The sequence below is a fragment of the Scyliorhinus canicula genome, chromosome 10 (genome assembly GCF_902713615.1).
Source record: "Scyliorhinus canicula chromosome 10, sScyCan1.1, whole genome shotgun sequence".
In the NCBI taxonomy this organism is placed as follows: Eukaryota; Metazoa; Chordata; class Chondrichthyes; order Carcharhiniformes; family Scyliorhinidae; genus Scyliorhinus; species Scyliorhinus canicula.
Window position 1 is genome coordinate 190,778,293 of NC_052155.1, and position 18,208 is coordinate 190,796,500.

At 40.7% G+C, this 18,208-nt stretch overlaps 1 protein-coding gene across 1 annotated transcript; it reads left to right on the forward strand.

The window, feature by feature from the left end:
• The first annotated feature begins 470 nt into the window (after positions 1 to 470).
• nt5c3a (5'-nucleotidase, cytosolic IIIA) lies at positions 471 to 17,742 on the forward strand. The gene is made up of 9 exons (XM_038810388.1): positions 471 to 534; positions 5,517 to 5,615; positions 9,683 to 9,752; positions 10,649 to 10,695; positions 10,774 to 10,859; positions 13,046 to 13,135; positions 14,226 to 14,388; positions 15,760 to 15,960; positions 17,001 to 17,742. Exons 2-9 carry the CDS (start codon positions 5,517 to 5,519, stop codon positions 17,100 to 17,102), a joined length of 858 nt encoding a protein of 285 aa, XP_038666316.1. The 5' UTR covers positions 471 to 534; the 3' UTR covers positions 17,103 to 17,742.
• Positions 17,743 to 18,208: the final 466 nt, after the last annotated feature.

The following is an 18,208-nucleotide window of genomic DNA, read 5'->3' on the forward strand; positions in this document are numbered from 1 at the left end:
ATGGGCAGAATCGCCAGAGCAGCAAGATTGAATCAAATACTCAACACAAAATGTTAGAATCTTCTGAAATTTTCCAACTGTGAGAAAATAGCTTTCTGAAAGAGAGGTGTAGAAAAACAAAACAAACTTATTTTAGTTCCATATAAAATGTGACTAGTGCTGCATTGATTGCGCAGGATACAAGCAGCTTTACTAGGTGCTGTTTATATATTTGCAGTTTATGCAACACTTCTAGTTATGCACAAACAGAACATGTTTTATTATCGAATGTTTTGAATTTTGTCTATCCCAGTTCACTCAGTTTTATGCACCTAAAAGGCCACAAGTTTTATCCAGACCCAAACTGATAAACTGGAATTCCAGATGGCTTTGCCCTGCTATTTGTTGTATCAGGCACTGCGTTCAAGCTATTTTGGGCTGTGTCTTTATATAAGGGCCTTTGATGATCTGCAACATTTTTCCTATCACTTCAGATTGCAGCAAGGATGGCCTGATAGAAACCTGTGCTCAGCTTGTGCTGCAAACCATCTGCAGGTGAATCAATTGCAGGTCTTTGGGTTTTTTGAGCACCACAGTGAGATATTTCAGAAATTTGAGCTCAGACCCGGAAGGTTTTTAAAAAGTAGTTTAATTGGTTGTTTCTTTGTGAGCTGTTGTATGCAAGTACTGTGGCTCTGGGTGTTTCTGGGCACGGCTGCCATGACTGTAGGACCGAATCAAAGGTTAATGAGGAGAAGCTGCCCTGCACTACGCACACAGGTATCTACAAAACAGCAAAATCCATATTCACCGAGCAGGGCTGCCTCTGGTTACGTGCAGCAGTCCTTCAGTAATGTCTAAATACACCTTTTGTGATACCTTTGTTTGACTATGATGCAAAGTCAGTTTTCTAAATGGTGTATATATTATCTTTTTGTGGTAACTTGTATTCGGTTGTGGGTTGACAGACACCCATAACTACCAGAGCAGCTGAATAGTACAGACATTACGAAAGATCCCTGTGCTCAACATGGATCATCTTACTGCCCTTGGCTTTCCATCCCAGAGCACAGTCGACAGATAAACAGTTTGCAGATGTTAAAGCTTTGCTTTCTGGAAATTTCAGCTTGAATAACTGTCTGAAAAAATGCAGCCAGTCACACACTGTCTCGAGTGTTGTATTAACATAAAGAGATTATTCGACCTGTTGGTTAACTAATTTAGTTGCAAAATAGCTTTTCAAGTTGCACATTTTCCTATAAAAGTAGCTACTCTGCACCATTTTAGGAAAATCCGTAACCCAGTTCTAAAACCTGTGGTCACAATGATGAGCTGAGATGAACGGTTTTCCTTCCGTGTCTGAAATGTATGAAAGCTGTTTTAGAAATATTGACAAAGCAAAATGGTGGCAGTGAAAAACCTGCCCTGTCGGAGTGTCGGCTTACAGTGGAATTGCTGTTGCAATTGCTACTGTTACCCAGAAATAGATATAATTTTAGAATGTTTGCAAGAAGTATGTTAAACTTCTCTGCAAGCATATAACTTAAAAAATAAGTGGTGTCTGGTAGAAATGAAACATATATTTGAATATAATCTATTGTGTGCTTTGTGGGCAGGTCTGCCGTCGAAACATTGATTTGAGGATTTGGTCAATATCCTCCAGTTCCATTGCAGCAGTGTGGATCTGCTAGTGCCTGGAAATAGGATTGTTGGGTGAAGAGAGGCCCTTTATCAAAACACGGTGCCAGCAGGCAAGGCTGCATTCCGTGTCCTTGCCTCTCTGTTTTAGGAGTTGGGGGGATCCTCTGTATTTCTCCAGCTCTGCTATGATTTTGGACCTGGTCCCCATGTTTCCATTGCTTGCGTGGTGACATCTCTCTCCTGTTTCCTGCTGTCTTTGCTTTTCACACATTGTTTGACTTTCACTGTGTTTTATTTATTGTATCTATTATTTGTTCAATTCTTTTGTTTCTGCCTCTCCTTTTCTCCCCTTTTCTGGATTTGTTTTTTTTTTCTGTTCTGAAGACACCACTCTGAAATATCTGCTGTCTATTTTCTCTGCAAATTGTGATTGTCAATTGCTTCCATCTTTTTTTCTGTTTCCTTTGTTATATAGCAGCTATCTAGAATGTAGCTAGGAAGACTTCCACTCACCGATGTGGTTAATGTTGTTGTGTTTCTTTAAAAAAAATAAATTTAGAGTACCCAATTTCTTTTTGTTTTCCAATTGAGGGGCAATTTAGCATGGCCAATCCACCTACCCTGCACATCTTTGTGTTATGGGGGTGAGACCCATGCAGACATGGGCAGAATGTGCAAACTCCACACGGGGCCGGGATCGAACCCAGGCCCTCGGCGCTGTGAGGCAGCAGTGCTAACCACTGTACCGCCCTTTTGGTTAATGTTGTCTGATTCCAGTTCTCTTTATACTTTATGTACCATGGTTTGTAAGTTGATTTGTAATATGACCTGTGCAGTAGATAAAACAGTGGCTGAAATCTAGCCCAGTCGTCCGTATCTCAGTTTGATTGCAAGACTTGGGCCACCACCAGTGAATTGCTTTGTAATATCACATGCAGTCTGGGGTATGGTGTGCAGTAAATGGAAAGAGTGGTGTTCCAAAACAGCAGTGAGATAAGTGAGCTTATTGAGGCTTTTTAGATGTTGATTGAGAGAGCAGAGGGGGAACTTGCAGCTTCTCAAATAGTACTGTGAAATATTAACATATTGAACAGCTGGTAGGCGCCTTAGTTATCATCTCATAAGAAAGATGGCATTTCAGCAATGTAAAACTCTTTCAATGCAACACTGTCAGCCTAGATTTTGTGCTTAACATGCACACATACGAATTACAAGCAAGAGTTAGGCCACTTGGCTCATTAACCCTGCTCCATCATTCAATACGATTGTGGTTGATCTGATTGTAACTGCGACTCCACATTCCTGCCTACCCTGATAACCTTTTGAGCCCCTTGCTTATCAAGAGTCTATCCACCTCTGCCTTGAAAATATCCAGCTACTCTGCTTCCACTGGCTTTTGAGGAAGAGCTCCAAAAATCCTCAACCCTCATAAAAGAAATTGCCCTCATCTCTGTCCTAAATGGGCTACCTCTTATTTTTAAACAGTAGGCCCTAGTTCTAGATTCTCCCACAAGAGGAAATATCCTCTCCACATCGACCCTGTCAAGATCTCTCAGGATCTTGCATGTTTCAATTAAGTCACCTCTTACTCTTTTAAACTCCAACAAATCCAAATCCAATCCAATCCAGTGGATGCAAGCCTAGCTTCTCCAACCTTCTCGTCATAACACAACCCGTCCAATCCAGGTATTAGTTCAGCAAACCTACTCTGCGCTTCTTCTAATGCAATTTACAATCTTCCTTAAATAAGGTGACCAATACTGTACGTTCTCCAGGTGTGACCTCACCAATGCCCTGTATGACTGAAACATAACCTTCCTACTTGTGTATTCATGTCCCCTCGCCATAAATGGTAACAACCAAGTACTGTACTAAGTATGAACTTGCAGTACTTGTATGCTAACCTTTTGCAATTCATACACAAGGACACCCAAATCCCTCCACGTCTTGGAGCTCTGCAGTCTCTCACCGTTTAGATATCTTCCTTTTTAAAAGTTTTCTTGTCAAATGGATAATTTCCCACTTTCCCACATTATACTCCAATTGCCAGATTTTTGCCCACTCGTAGAATCACAGAATTTACAGTGCAGTACAGGGGTTGGTTTAGCTCTCTGGGCTAAATCGCTGGCTTTTAAAGCAGACCAAGCAGGCCAGCAGCACGGTTCGATTCCCGTACCAGCCTCCCCGGACAGGTGCTGGAATGTGGCGACTAGGGGCTTTTCACAGTAACTTCATTGAAGCCTACTCGTGACAATAAGCGATTTTCATTTTTTCATTTCAGAAGGAGGCCATCTGGCCCATCGATTCTGCACTGGCCCTTGTAAAGAGCACCCTACTTAAGCCCGCACCTCCACCCTATCCCAGTAAACCCACCTAACTTTTTTGGAAACGTTAGTATTTTTGGAAACGGGGCAATTAAGTAAAGCCAATCCACCTAACCTGCCCATCTTTGGACTGTGGCAGGAAACCGGAGCACCCGGAGGAAACCCACACGGACATGGGGAGAAAGTGCAGACTCCACACAGACAGTGACCCACGCCGGGAATCAAACCTGGGACCCTGGAGCTGTGAAACAACTGTGCTAACCACTGTGCTATCGTGCTGCCCTTTTAACGTATCTATTTCCCTTTGTAGCCTCCTTGTGTCTTCTTCCCATTTTAGTATTCTACTTTTCTTTGTGTTATCAGCAAATTTAGCGACCACATCTTCAATTCATTCATCCAGTCATTGATATGAATTGTAAAAAGCTGAAACCCCAGCACTGATCCCTGTGGCACACACCACTCGAGGTCCCAGAGTGGGGATTGAACCTATCATCAGCTGCCACAGGCAAGATGCTACTAACTGAAGTAAGCTGGCCTGCTGTACTAAATATCAAGTTCTTCCCTGTAGCTCCTGCAAATAATTTTAACAGAGCATCTGGTGACGGGAAAATGTGAGCACACTTGGGAACACAAAACAGATGGTATCCTGTACCCTACTCTGTGGAAACATACTGTGATGGGGAAGTTGTAATGTAACCAAATTGTCTCTACGTTTAAACCTAGAATTAATTTACTTTAAAGAATGTGACTTGGGAAGCGATTTAGGTATGGAAATATGGCAGGAAATAGATTAGAATTCCCAGCCTCGCCTTGTATAATCTTTAATTTGTCAAATCTTCATTTTAAACCTAGTTTGGAAATCCACTATAATCTGCTTTTACCTTCAGGAGTATGCCAATGGTAATTTACTCTGTTGGGTGGGATCTTAATAAAACTGTTTCCCTGAATTAAAAGGGTTGGAATTAATTTTGCAAGTTCTCAGCAACCTGAGTGAATGCTAGTCGGATGTGCAGTGTAATGAATTTCAAATGAAGTAAAGTCGCCATTCTCCCAGATCCCCTTAGAGGGGGAAACTGGCTGTTGGTGTCGGGCAAGGGGAAAGATTGAGAAGGTGGGGCCTTCATGAATAACCTCAGTCAGTACGGGAATTGAACCCGTGCTGATGGCCTCGCTTTGCATCGCAAATCAGCTGTCTAGCCAAGTGAGCTGAAAGTAAAAGATACTAGTAAATTTCAATATTGGTTAGCATGCCAAATTTCTGTGTTTATGGAAAGGAGTCAACCACGACTGGTATTTAACCACATGAATAGATTCATTTTGATTGCTGTGCAATTCTGTGCATTCAGTGGCTCTGCTGATGTAAATTGTCACATCTGCTTCATAAGCCGTGTTCCTGAATAACTGATGTTAACGTCCCACTGCTGCTACCTCATTTCATTGCTCCTTAACCTGAAGTGAATGGATTCTATAGGTTTACTGTATACAAAGAATGAAGTTGTCTGTGATATTTGTATATGCTGTGTTCTGTTGAGTGATCACAATACTCATGATAAATATTCCTCTGTCTCACAGATGCCAGAATTCCAGAAAAAGAATGTCCACATTAAGGACCCTGAGAGAGTGGAAGAAATCATATGTGGTCTTATCAAAGGAGGAGCTTCCAAACTTCAGGTAGGCACCTGCTACAATATCGGGTGATATCGAGAGAGCTTGAAGGGAAATCTGCAAAGTTCAATCTCGCTTTTCAGACTGGAAATTAAATTTGAGTGGTATTTTTCAGATTTTAGTGCATTTTGATTAAGTATTAGTGCCATGTGGAGTGAGCCATACCCTACATAAAGACAAGCATACCGAGCAGCTGGATACATCGGAAACCCTTTTGTATATCTGTTGGTCAAGCTTTGTTCCTGCCCTTGACCCAGTTGCCTTTGGATTGTCTCTTGAGTGGATGTTACCTACGCGTGATACATATAAATTACCTGGACATTATCACACTGCTGTTTATGGGAGCTTGCTGTGCACAAATTGACTGCTGTGTTTCCCATATTACAATACTGACCACACTTAAACTGCTTAAGTGGCTGTAAAATGCTTTGAGGTGTCTGGTGGTCATTAAATACTATAAATACATATCTTAATGAAAGTCTTTTCTTTTAATTGGCCCCGCTAGTGCTTGTCAGACCTCAACAAGAAAGTTTATCTTAATCACACCTCACCCTGCTTCCAGATTTTCTCATCTATCAGGTGTACTGTAAAGATTTCAACTTCAACTTTCCTTTATTAATTTACAGCATCCATTGCCCATCCCTAATTGTCCTTGAGAAGATGGTGGTGGGAAACCTTCTTTAGTTCCAGCACTCCCTGTGCTGTTCGGGAAGGACGGTAAGAAGTCTTACAAGATCAGGTTATAGTCCAACATGTTTGTTTCAAACACTAGCTTTCAGAGCACTGCTCCTTCCTCAGGTGATTCACCTGAGGAAGGAGCAGTACTCCGAAAGCTAGTGTTTGAAACAAACCTGTTGGACTTTAACCTGGTGTTGTAAGACTTCTTACTGTGCTCACCCCAGTCCAACGTCGGCATCTCCACATCATGGTTAGGGAGGGAGTTCCAGGATTTTGACCCAGCGACAGTGATGGAACAGCGATATATTTCCAAGTCAGGATGATGAGTGACTTGGAGGGGAACTCCCAACGTTGGTGTTCCCAGGTATCTGCTGCCCTTTGTCCTTCTAGATGGTAGTGGTCGTGGATTTGGCAGGTGCTGCCTAAGGAGCCTTGGTGAGTTGCTGTTCATCTTGTAGATGGTACACAAGGCTGCCAATTTGTCAGTGTTGGAGGGCGTGAATGATTGCGGAAGGGGTGCCAATCAAGCGGGCTGTTTTGGATGGTGTCAGGCTTCTTGAGTGTTGTTGGAGCTGCACTCGACCAGGCAAATGGAGAGTATTCCATCACATTTCTGACTTATGCTGTATAGATGGTGAACAGGCTTTGGGGAATCAGGAAATTGGTTATTGCCACAGGATTCCTAGCCTCTGACCTGTTCTTGGAACCACAATATTTATATAGTGAGCCCAGTTCAGTTTCTGATCATTTGTAACCTGCAGATGTTAATAGTGGGGTTTCAGCTAGGGTAATGCCAACTCCTAGGGTAGCACAGGGAACAGTGGTTAGTACTGCTGCCTCGCTGCGCCAGGAACAATTCTGACCTTGGGTGACTGTGGAGTTAGTCCGTTCTCTCTGTTCTGCGTATGTTTACTGCAGGTGCTCCAGTTCCCTCCCACAGTTCAAAGATGTTCAGATTAGAATCATAAAATCTCTACAATGCAGAAGGAGGCCATTCGGCCCATCGAGTCTGCACCAACCCTCCAAAAGATCACCCTACCGTGGCCCAACCCTCCTAACCGTTGGTCACTAAGGGGCAATTTAGCATGGCCTATTCACCTCACCTATTGGGACTGGACTGCTTCAGTATCTGAGAAGTCATGAATGGTGCTGAACATTGTACAACCATCAGTGAACATCCCATTTCTGACCTTTATGATGGAAGGAAGATCATTAATAAAGCAGCTGAAGATGACTTTGCCTAGAACAGGACCCTGAGGAACTTTTGCAGTGATGCCCTGAAATGAGATAACTGACCTCCAACAGCCACTTTCCTTTGTATGAGGTAGGACTCCAACCAGTGGAGAGTTTTCCACCTGATTCTCTGATGCCAGTTTTGCTAAGTCTCCTTGTTTCCACACTTAATCAAATGCTGCCTTGATGTCCCAGGTACTCACTCTCACCTCGCCTCTCGATTTCAGCTCTTTCGTCCATGTTAGAACCAAGGCTGTAATGATAACACCTTTTTTTAAATATAAATTTAGAGTACCCAATTCATTTTTTCCAATTAAGGGGCAATTTAGTGTGTCCAATCCATCTACCCTGCACATCTTTGTGTTGTGAGGGCGAAATACAATACAACAATGTGCAATCACGTGGACACTTTCATGTACAATACACCCCTTCACAGACATGAAACAGATGTTGAGCATTAAGAGAATTAGGAACATGATCAAACAGACATTTGAAAAAGAGGGATTTGGGGGGCGGGGGGGGGGGGGGGGGGGTGGGGGGTGAAGGGCTGAAGAAGTTGTGGGTGAGGGAGAAGTTTCAGGGAGTGTGACCAAGGTGAGTAAAGTTCTGTAAAGTGGAGTGAAGGGGAGCAGTTTCTGGAAGAGGCCAGCAGCAGAGAGAGATAACGGGGAATAGATTGGATCAGCTGGAGGAGGCTGTGGGACTTTAATACTGAGAAACATCACTCTGGCTGGAAGGTTGATCAGCAGAGAACACAGACTTAACATAACTGGTAAAATAGCCAGAGGGCAAATGAGAATTTATTGAGCCATGATGTGGAATGCACTGCCTAAAAGGGCAGTGGAAGCAGCTACAGTAGTAACTTTAAACGTGAATTTGTTAGTACTTGAAAATAAGAAATCTCGAGGGCGATAGGAGAGAAGCTGGCAACTGTACAATGGACCAAATGTCTGTGTGATTGTGACAAAGTGTCAGACATTTGCATCCATATATAAAATATCAAAGTTTAACTATAATATTGTTACATATTTATAAAATTAGATTATGGAAGCACAGCTTACCAAAGTACACTTTGTTTCTAAATATATGTTTTGGTGTTCTGTAGCTGCTAGAGTTTTAGTTATATCACATTTAGTTTCCCGAAAACGTTTGCAGAATTACAGCACACGCATTTTGTGCGGACACAGTCCTCCTTTTTGTCTTCATGCCGTTTAAGTTCATATGGGAACCAGATATAAATTAATCAATTAGTGATTCATTTACAGATAAAACAAGCTGCTGATTCTGGTGGTCTGATTCACAGTTTAGCCAATGAGACAAATCTGCGAAGAGCAACTTTTCCTCCAGACGCATATCTTAAAACCTAAAGATACTGAAATACAACTGAAGTATCCGTGTTCAAGTCCTTCGCTGTAGCTCGGTCTGCACTCCCTCCCTAACAGCACTGCGGGTGTACCTGCACCACATGGGCTGCAGTGGTTCAAGAAGGCAGCTCACCACTACCTTCTTGAGGGCAATTCGGGATGGGTAATAAATGCTGGCCTAGCCAGCAACACCCTCATCCCATGAAGAAATAGTCAAAGTCCTGGGACAGCATCATGTGAACACCGTGATCTAATACATTAGAATATAGTAAGAATCTTTATTGTCACAAGTAGGCTTACATTAACACTGCAATGAAGTTACTGTGGAAATCCCCTAGGCGCCACATTCCGGCTCCTGTTTGGTTACACAGAGAGGGAATTCAGAATGTCCAGATTACTTAACAACACATCTTTCAGGAGTACCCGGAGGAAACCCACGCAGACACGGGGAGAACGTGCAGACTCCACACAGACAGTGACCCAAGCCGGGGATTGAACCTGGGACCCTGGAGCTGTGAAGCAATAGTGCTAGCTACTGTGCCGCCCAATATCCAGTACTTTTTACATTACAAAAGTTTCTATACTTCAAATGAGCTTCATTGGCTGTAAGGCACTTTGACACATCGATAGTATCATGAAAAGTGCTATACGTTTTTTTATAATGTGACCAATTGGAAAATCAATAACTTTTCATAAATAGTAACCTGTTTTTAATGCTTTGTGACTGCTTTGCTTTGAAAAGTGTATGCTTGCAGTAATTTCCAGTACTAATTGTCTTATGCTCTTCATGTTTGACAGATAATCACAGATTTTGATATGACACTAAGCAAGTTCTTCCACAATGGGAAAAGATGTCCTACCTGTCACAGTAGGTATTTTGGACCCATTGAACTGGTGCCTTCACATTGCTGAGAAACAGAAGATTTGTGCCCATAAAGCTAAAACCTGTCACCTCAATTCTGAACTTTACGAAACTGTTTTGTTCATTCCTGCCAAACCTTTGGTTCATTTTCAAAATGTGTTTACTGGTATCCTGGTTTCATTGGGATTTTTAAGTTGCTGCATGGATTGGCTACGCTATCGTGGAGTCAACCTGCAAAATAAGCTGCAGTTTAACAGTTGCCAGTTAGCTGATGTGCATCAGGAGGGTTTGACCATCGATTTAACTCATCAGATTAATGGTCCTTTTTCATCCTTCTCTGCAAATGTCCGACATGAGTTTCCACTTGGTGATGTTTATCCCATTTTGTTTTGAAAGGTTTTGCCGGAAGTGTGACAGTTTATGACTGGCGGCATTGTTGGGCAGATTTATCACCTTCCTATCTGTTCATTCTGAGTTTGCCTATTGTAGTGGTCCTCAGCAAACTGAGCACAAGTTGTCACAAAGCTTCTTGGTCTGAATGACTGGGCATATTGAAATGATTTATATGTATTAGGTTACAACAATATTAGTTGCCTGCAAACACTGGTAACTGATTTTCCTAACCATGTATGCAGAATAGAATATTACTAAACAAGCACCAACCCCTAATTGAAAGCACAATACTGGCTGCTGCAAATAAAAACAAAACCTCTGCAGGTCTGGCAGCATCTGTGGAGAGAGAGAAACAGTTAACGTTTCAAGTCCAATGTGACTTCTTTAGAAGCATTAATCCTATACAGCTAAACCAAACAACTGGACTAAAACTTGAACATGTAATTACACAATTGATTTCTGGTACATATATGCTTGAACATTAATTTAATTCCATTTTATTTTGACAGATATCATTGACAACTGCAAGTTAATCTCTGAGGACTGTAGGAAAAAGGTATTTGTTTCAACAGTAAACATTTATTTTCTTTAGTGTCATGTTTTCAATTTTCATTTGTATTTTTCTTCCTTGTAGTTGTTCCAGATTAGGAGTAAGTATTATCCAATTGAAATTGATCCAACTATTAGTGCTGAGGAGAAGTACCCCTTCATGGTTGAATGGTAAGTCCTTAACTTACCCTTTTATATAAATGTTGAATCTGAAAAATGTGGTCATCTGTAGGATGAGAGCATGTATATAAACAAATAAGTACAATTTGATAGCGGTTGTGGAATCATGGCTGCAGAAGGACATGGATCGGGACTTGAATATTGAAGGGTACAGATTGATTAGGAAGGGCAGGTAGCGAGGGAAAACGTGCAGAAGGGAGTTCTGTTAATTAAAGATAGTATTAGCACAATAGAGAGGGGTGACCAAAATTATTGAAACCAGGATGCGGAAGTGATTTGGGTGGAGATGAGAAATGGTAATGGCAGGAAGTCATTTATGGGAGTTATGTACAGACTCCCTACCAGTAATCGCACGATAAGGTGGGGCACAAAGGAAGAAATAATTGGAGCTTATCAAAAAGACACGGTGATAAACATCAGCAATTTTAATCTACAAATAGACTGGAAAAGTCAGCTGGGCAAGGAAGGCCTAGTTGAGTTCATTGTGTTTCAGGGATAGTTTCTTAGAACAGCACAGCCAGCCACAGAGTTGGCCATAGTGGACCTGGTATTGTGTACGAGATGGGAGTAATTAATGATCTCATAGTGAAGGTGTCCCTGGGCAATAATAATGATTACATTTTGCATTCAAAGGAGGGAGAGAGCAGTGGGTCTGGAACTATGTTTTAAAACTTAAATAAGGGCAATGATTAGGTCATGAAAGCAGAATTGGCAAATTAGAAAAGTGCAAGGATTCTGAACAAGAATCCCAAATATTTTCAATTTGTAAAACTGAGGCAATGTTACTGCACAGCAGGTGTGATGACACTGACCAATAGGTATCTGTTATGTTAAAACAAACTTTAACTTAATCACATTAGCAACAAAGAAATAGCTTTAAATTAACAGTTATTCTGTAAAAGAAAAAAAAACGTAACTTCCTAAACCTGCCACTAAATTCCAATTAAGAAATCAATATATATTAATTACCACTCGTGAATAAAGTTAACAACCGGGGGTTTACTTGTTTTTCTCTGCAGAATCTTTGTAGAAAGAACATTTCAGAATCAAACTGAATCACCTCTGTTCAGATTAGTGTTCTAGGACCTACTGACTCTTCACACAGACCAGACACCTGCCAGTAACTACATAATCTGTAAAAGATATCCCTGGATTTATTTAGCCAGGACCAAACGCAATACTCAGAAATTATCTGCAACCTAAACAACGTTCCATTAGTTAGCTTATCTGTAAACGAGTAAATAATGCTCAAATCTATGCTTACCTAAATTTTGCAAAACCTTAAAAACCGCTCTAGAAGTCATACTGTCTATGCATCTTAACCCAAGTTTAAATTACTGCAAAATATTACAATTTCTTACATTCATCACATTGATCAATACAGATGCAGTGACAAATATTTAAGGGGACTTTTCAGAATAGACACGTTCCAAGGAGTAAGAAAAAGTCCAAAGGATGGACACAACATTTGTGGCTAACTGGAAAGGTAAAAGATAGTATCAAAGATAAAGCACACAATTGTACAAAGAGGTGGCAAGTCAGAAGATTGGACAAAATATAAGCCACAGCAAAGGATGACTGAAAGATTAATAAGAAGGGAAACATTGGAGTACGAGAGAGCCAAAAATATAGAGTTTTTATAATTTTTGCTAGAGGGCGGATCCATCTTGGGTGGGGGGTAGCGAGAATTGGGGTGGGCAAGTGTCAATTGGCTGGGTAGCTCATTTTTCACGCTGGGCGAATCGGCCTTTTTCTGTGCTGAAACTTTTGTTTAAAAGTTATTTGTTTAAAACCTAAATGGTTTATTTTAATTTTGTTCAGGATGGAAATCCCTTCCGTTCCATTGATAGATATTCTTGTGCCCTTTAACTCTGAGAACCTCCATGTTACATCCTGATTTGAAATCTAATTTGTCGATGTGCCCTTGTCATTGGACCTATAACCTGTATGCTCCAAATCAATGACAATGCAAGTTCCCTGATCAATTCTTTATGGAATGAAGGGTGAACTCCAATTTTAAACAACATTTTTTTAATACTGGTCTTCAAGACTAGCCAGCCAACTGTTTCATTATTTAATAATTCTTGATAACTTTCTTGACCGTGAGATCAAAATAATTCCTTCTAAGTCTCCGTATTTGTACCAACAATTTTCAAGATAAAAATTCTCTTGTACAGGTGGACAAAAGCTCACAATTTACTGATTGAACAAGGTATTGAGAAAGGGAAATTGGCCGAGGCGGTGAGGGAATCTGACGTGATGCTGAGGTACTACTACTAATAATGATTACTTTATAATGATAGTAATGATTAATAATGATCTTTATTAGTGTCACAAGTAGGCTGACATTAACACTGCAATGAAGTTACTGTGAAAATCCCCTAGTCGCCACATTCCAGCGCCTGTTCGGGTAAACAGGGAGAATTCAGAATGTCCAATTCACCTAACAACACATCTTTCAGGGCTTGTGGTAGGAAACCGGAGCACCCGGAGGAAACCCACACAGACACGGGGAGAATGTGCAGACTCCGCACAGACAGTGACCCAAGCGGGAATTGAACCCGGGTCCCTGACGCTGTGAAGCAGCAGTGTTAACCACTGCTACCATGCCGTCCAGTAACTGCCGCGTTTCAGATGAGGGGCAGCGTAGAGTCCACGATCGGCACAGAAATATAGAACTGCATGAGCAATTAATTCAAAAATTTACTTAGAAATGTTTTATTATACAGTAACAAATACGTTAATACTCAGCAGAGCTCTGCAGCATTATGTTCTTTTAGATATTCCGTACAGGTATTCTTGAGATTTGTGTATAGAAATGCGTGAAGTGAGCTTATAACTTAGAAACATGCATACTTGAACAGTTTAGGTGAGTCAGCTGGTGTGACAGTGTTAGCATTTTATATTCACATTTGTAAGAGTATTTCCAATGCCAATATAGTTTGTTACCTCACCCAATACGATTTTACGATTACTTAAATATTAAATTTAGAATATTTATCTCCATTCTGTATAATTGGGTAGTGACCTTCAGTTGAAGCTATTCGTAATATATCAGCTACTGGATTTGATTGGAATGTCGGTTCATGTTTAATCAAAGAGACCCCCAGATAGCCCAAGTTCAGGATCTTTTATGAAAAGCAGAATAGTAAAAATAAATTTATGCCCAGATACCGAGGATACAGGCTCCGTGAAAAGTATTTGCATGATTATTAATGAGGGAAATCACAACTCAATGCCGCAATTATTTTCAGAAATTATGTGAAAATGGTGGTTAGTTACGATACTGTGGTTTCTTGGGGTGGGGGGGGGGGGGGATCTGAATTTTGTAACTTGAAATGTGTTGTCCACCTCCAGAGATGGCTATGAGCTATTCTTCGATAAGCTGAATGAACACAACATCCCAGTATTCATATTCTCTGCTGGGATTGGTGATGTACTCGAGGAGATTATTTCTCAAGCTGGTGTATTTCACTCGAATGTGAAAGTAGTTTCCAACTTCATGGATTTTGATGAGAAGGTGAGTTAGCTGCTTTAATGTTTAATTCTGTGAGTTGTAGAATTATTTGCAACATTAGGAATGGCCATGAATGTCAAACTTGCCTTACCGGTGAGAGCAAAAGTTGGGATCTTCAACTCCCGACGGATTTTGGAACTTCTGTAAATGCACAGCTCTGCATTTATTTTGTTCTTTGGGCACTGTGCCTTGCAAGAAGAAAAATGGCATGGAAATTGGGTCATGTGACGGAGTGGAGTACCATTCGAAGACTAGTGTCTCAGGCAGGGGTTAGGGAGAGGGGACAGTGTCAGATCCCAAAAGAAGAGTCCTAGTGAGGGGACAAGAACAGGAAACGGTCCCAGTTCAGTATTAATAAAATATAGGAGCAAGAGAAAGAGGCTTCCGTTAGGTAGAGTACTTTGGGCCGTTGGGTCAAAGGTTCCCCTCTGGAGCAACAATCTCAGTGCTGAAGTTGTGCTGGTGAGTTGTCACTGCGGAATCCAGGGGGAAATAATCTCAAGAGATAAGATTGAAACACTGCAAGGTTGGCCGTTGTTGGCGCTTTCCTAGTCAAGGGTTCTGAAGGAGCCCTTAAGATCCAAGAAGGCAATAGAAGGTTGGTGACTAGACGCTGCGGGCAACGGTATCCCTTTTGAACCAGTAGTATTCTGCTTGGCGCAACTGAAGAGCAGAAGCTGTGTTTGTGAGTTGGTGATTGAATGTGGAATCGGGAATCCAGGACAACAGAATCTCGGGAGGTGAGATTGAATTCCTGCAATCATCTCCAGGCCATTCTTGGTACAGTCCCAAGTTGGAGTGACTTTTGAAGATAATTCCTAGAATAGATCTTCCAGGGTGAAGAGAATGGAATCCCTCATGAGCCAGGGAGTTCAAGTGCATGGGTTGTTGAGAAATCCATGGACTCTGTCTTGGTCGCATTTGCCATTTATTGTATAGTCTGGTGTGTTTGACCAGAGTTTGCTTGTTAATTCACGATATATCATATTAACCCTGAATGTTAGTGCATAAGATAGATATTATAAATTGTTTTTATCTTTCAGGCCTGTTAACATTTTTATTAGTTCATAATCCATAGAACTTTGTGCCTTTAATCACTGAGCAAGTCTTAAATCTCAATTTTGCCTGCTGTAACCAAACCATTATCAATTCCTAACTGGATCTTGCCAACAAGGGTCTGGCCAAGGACTATAAAAGAACTGTAGATTATTGTATTACACTGTGACTGCACTTAAAAAAAAAAATGAATTTATATAGCCCCTGTGAAAGATATCCAACTTTGATCTGTGGGTCCAGGTTTTTAAACAGTCAGTTATTTTTATTAGGTGAAAAACAGTTTATGATCAAAGTAACTAACATACTGTTTTATTTCAGGGTGTTCTAAAAGGATTTAAAGGTGAACTCATCCATGTTTATAATAAACATGACGGAGCCTTAAGGAGCTCCGAGTACTTCAACCAACTGAAGGAGAATTGTAACATCATTCTTCTGGGTGATTCGTTGGGAGATTTGAGTATGGCACATGACGTTCAAAATGTCGACAATATTCTCAAGATTGGATTCTTAAATGATAAAGTAAGAAATGTTATAACTGGTCATTAAGTTCTCAGTTCTAACTAGGGTCCATGGAGCATTCCGTAATCGTGTTATTTTCATTAAATAAGCAGACTGGAGCATTCCCAATCGGAATAAACCAGCACAGCCTCTGAACCATCACATTTATTAACATGTCCGTCTTGAAATTGAACCTCTTGGTTTATTCTGCAGTATTTTAGTAATGCTGAAATGGCAATGCTGGGCATGGTTTAATGTAACATTCAATTGTGCATCAATATTACTCAGTGGCTGTACACCGCACTGTGTTTACTTTGGCCACAACTATTTTAACCTACCAGCCAATACTGTTTGAGTGGCTTGTTCTAAAGATGGCCAGTGTGAAGTTGTGCTGATGCAATCTGACATTAGTTCAATATGCAGGGCATGTATTTCATTGGTGTGCTTTATTGAAAATTAAGATTAATGTACATATTATAAAGTAAGTTTCAGATTTCTTGTTGTCAGCCATTCTCTATTTTGTTGCTGGGTAGTTCATAGAATCCTTACATTGCTGAAGGAGGCCATTCAGCCCATCGAGTCTGCACCAACGTTCCACAAGAGCACTCTACGTAGGCCCAACTCCCTGCCCTATCCCCGTAACCCCACCTGACTGTTAGACACTAAGGGCAAGTTAGCATGGCCAATCCACCTAACCTGCACATCTTTGGACTGTGGGAGGAAACCGAAGCACCAGGAGGAAACCCACGCACACACGGGGAGGACGTGCAAACTCCACACAGACAGTGACCCAAAGTTGGATTTGAAGCCGGATCCCTGGCGCTGTGAGGCAGCAGTGCTAACCACTATGCCACCGCCAATTAATTCATTATCCAGCAAACACACTGTAGTCTGTCTAAGGTGCATTGTACTAGAGCCTGAATTATAATGTTGTAATTGCATGGCAAAGTTATGTTCTTTCTCAAGATTAACACTATTCACTGTTGCTGCATCACATCTTCCATCCCAGAATCAAATGTACATCATTCTAAACTTCAGTATCTGTTTTTAATGTGCATTAGGTGGAAGAATGTTTGGAAAAGTACATTGACTCCTATGATATAGTATTGGTGAAAGAAGAGACATTAGATCTGACCAATGCTATTCTCCAGAAGATTCTGTGATGAGAAACTGAAGATGTCCGGGCCCTTGGAAGAGCTAAAATACTCTTCTACCCTCTTGCGAAAATGAACAACTCCATTTATTGAAAATGCTGCACATTCTTCAACACCTGATGCTGAAGAAAATATGTATTCTTAAAATTTGCACAAAAGTAACAATGATATGTCCTCAGTGAATAAAGGGAACTTTGCTTGTTCTTTATGAAAATAGGCAGTTATATAACTAGATTTAAACTACCTCTAGATGTAATAGTTTAAATTCTGGCTTTAACGTTTCAAAGCATCTCCATGTGTGTTGTTGACGTATATGCTGTTTAATAGGATTTTGAGTATTGTACGCTTGGTGTGCTGAGTGGGCAGATTGCCGATATATAACGAGTTCTATCCAAGAAATGAGCACTGAGGGAGTTTTTAAATCTTTTGCAAACATTCTGTGGTTATGGATAATTCTGAGGATACTTTTGGTGTATTTGAATACAGTCTGTGTTGCCTGTTGAACATTGTCATCTGTATATTTTAAAATGAATAATGTACATGAAAGAAATAGTTGAACAGTGCATTAAATTGGTGGAGAGTTTTTTAACATTGGGTCTTAAAGCCCTCAATTTACCGCAATAAACTCTCTCACTCTATTTAATGAGAATTTTTTTCTCATGCTCTTTGTTTCCATCGCTTCAATATTGTTGGACCAGATTAATCTTGCTGAAACTATTCAGCATAAACTTCGGTCTGTTTGAAATAAGGTAATCAGATGAGGCTGTATTCATCAATACAATTAGCAAAATTATATTTTTTTTAAAGGTTTGTGAGCAGTGCTCAGTGCAGTTCACCTGATCCAATCAATTTATGAGAACTCATTTGTGAAGGTATCACTACTTTAATTACCTGTCAGCCATTTGATCCAACAGTGAAATGATTTGCTTTGAACTTCAGAACAAAATATCCTCGATTTGTTGAATGGGAACGACCTTCTGAAGTATCTCATCTCAAGGGAGACGAAGCCCCTCGTCAGAGTGCAATTTGAGACAGAGTTCGAGTTTGGTCACTTTCTAAAATTTTGTTTGCATTTAACTACAGTCTACTGTTAAAATGTAAGTTTATTTCAGTTT

What these genes read in the sequence shown, in the direction of transcription:
- nt5c3a (XM_038810388.1), top strand. Translation starts at nt 5,517, where the DNA reads ATGCCAGAATTCCAGAAAAAGAATGTCCACATTAAGGACCCTGAGAGA. An exon ending in AAGATGTCCTACCTGTCACA is followed by an intron (nt 9,753 to 10,648) that starts GTAGGTATTTTG and finishes TTATTTTGACAG; the next exon opens with ATATCATTGACAACTGCAAG. An exon ending in GAATCTGACGTGATGCTGAG is followed by an intron (nt 13,136 to 14,225) that starts GTACTACTACTA and finishes GTCCACCTCCAG; the next exon opens with AGATGGCTATGAGCTATTCT.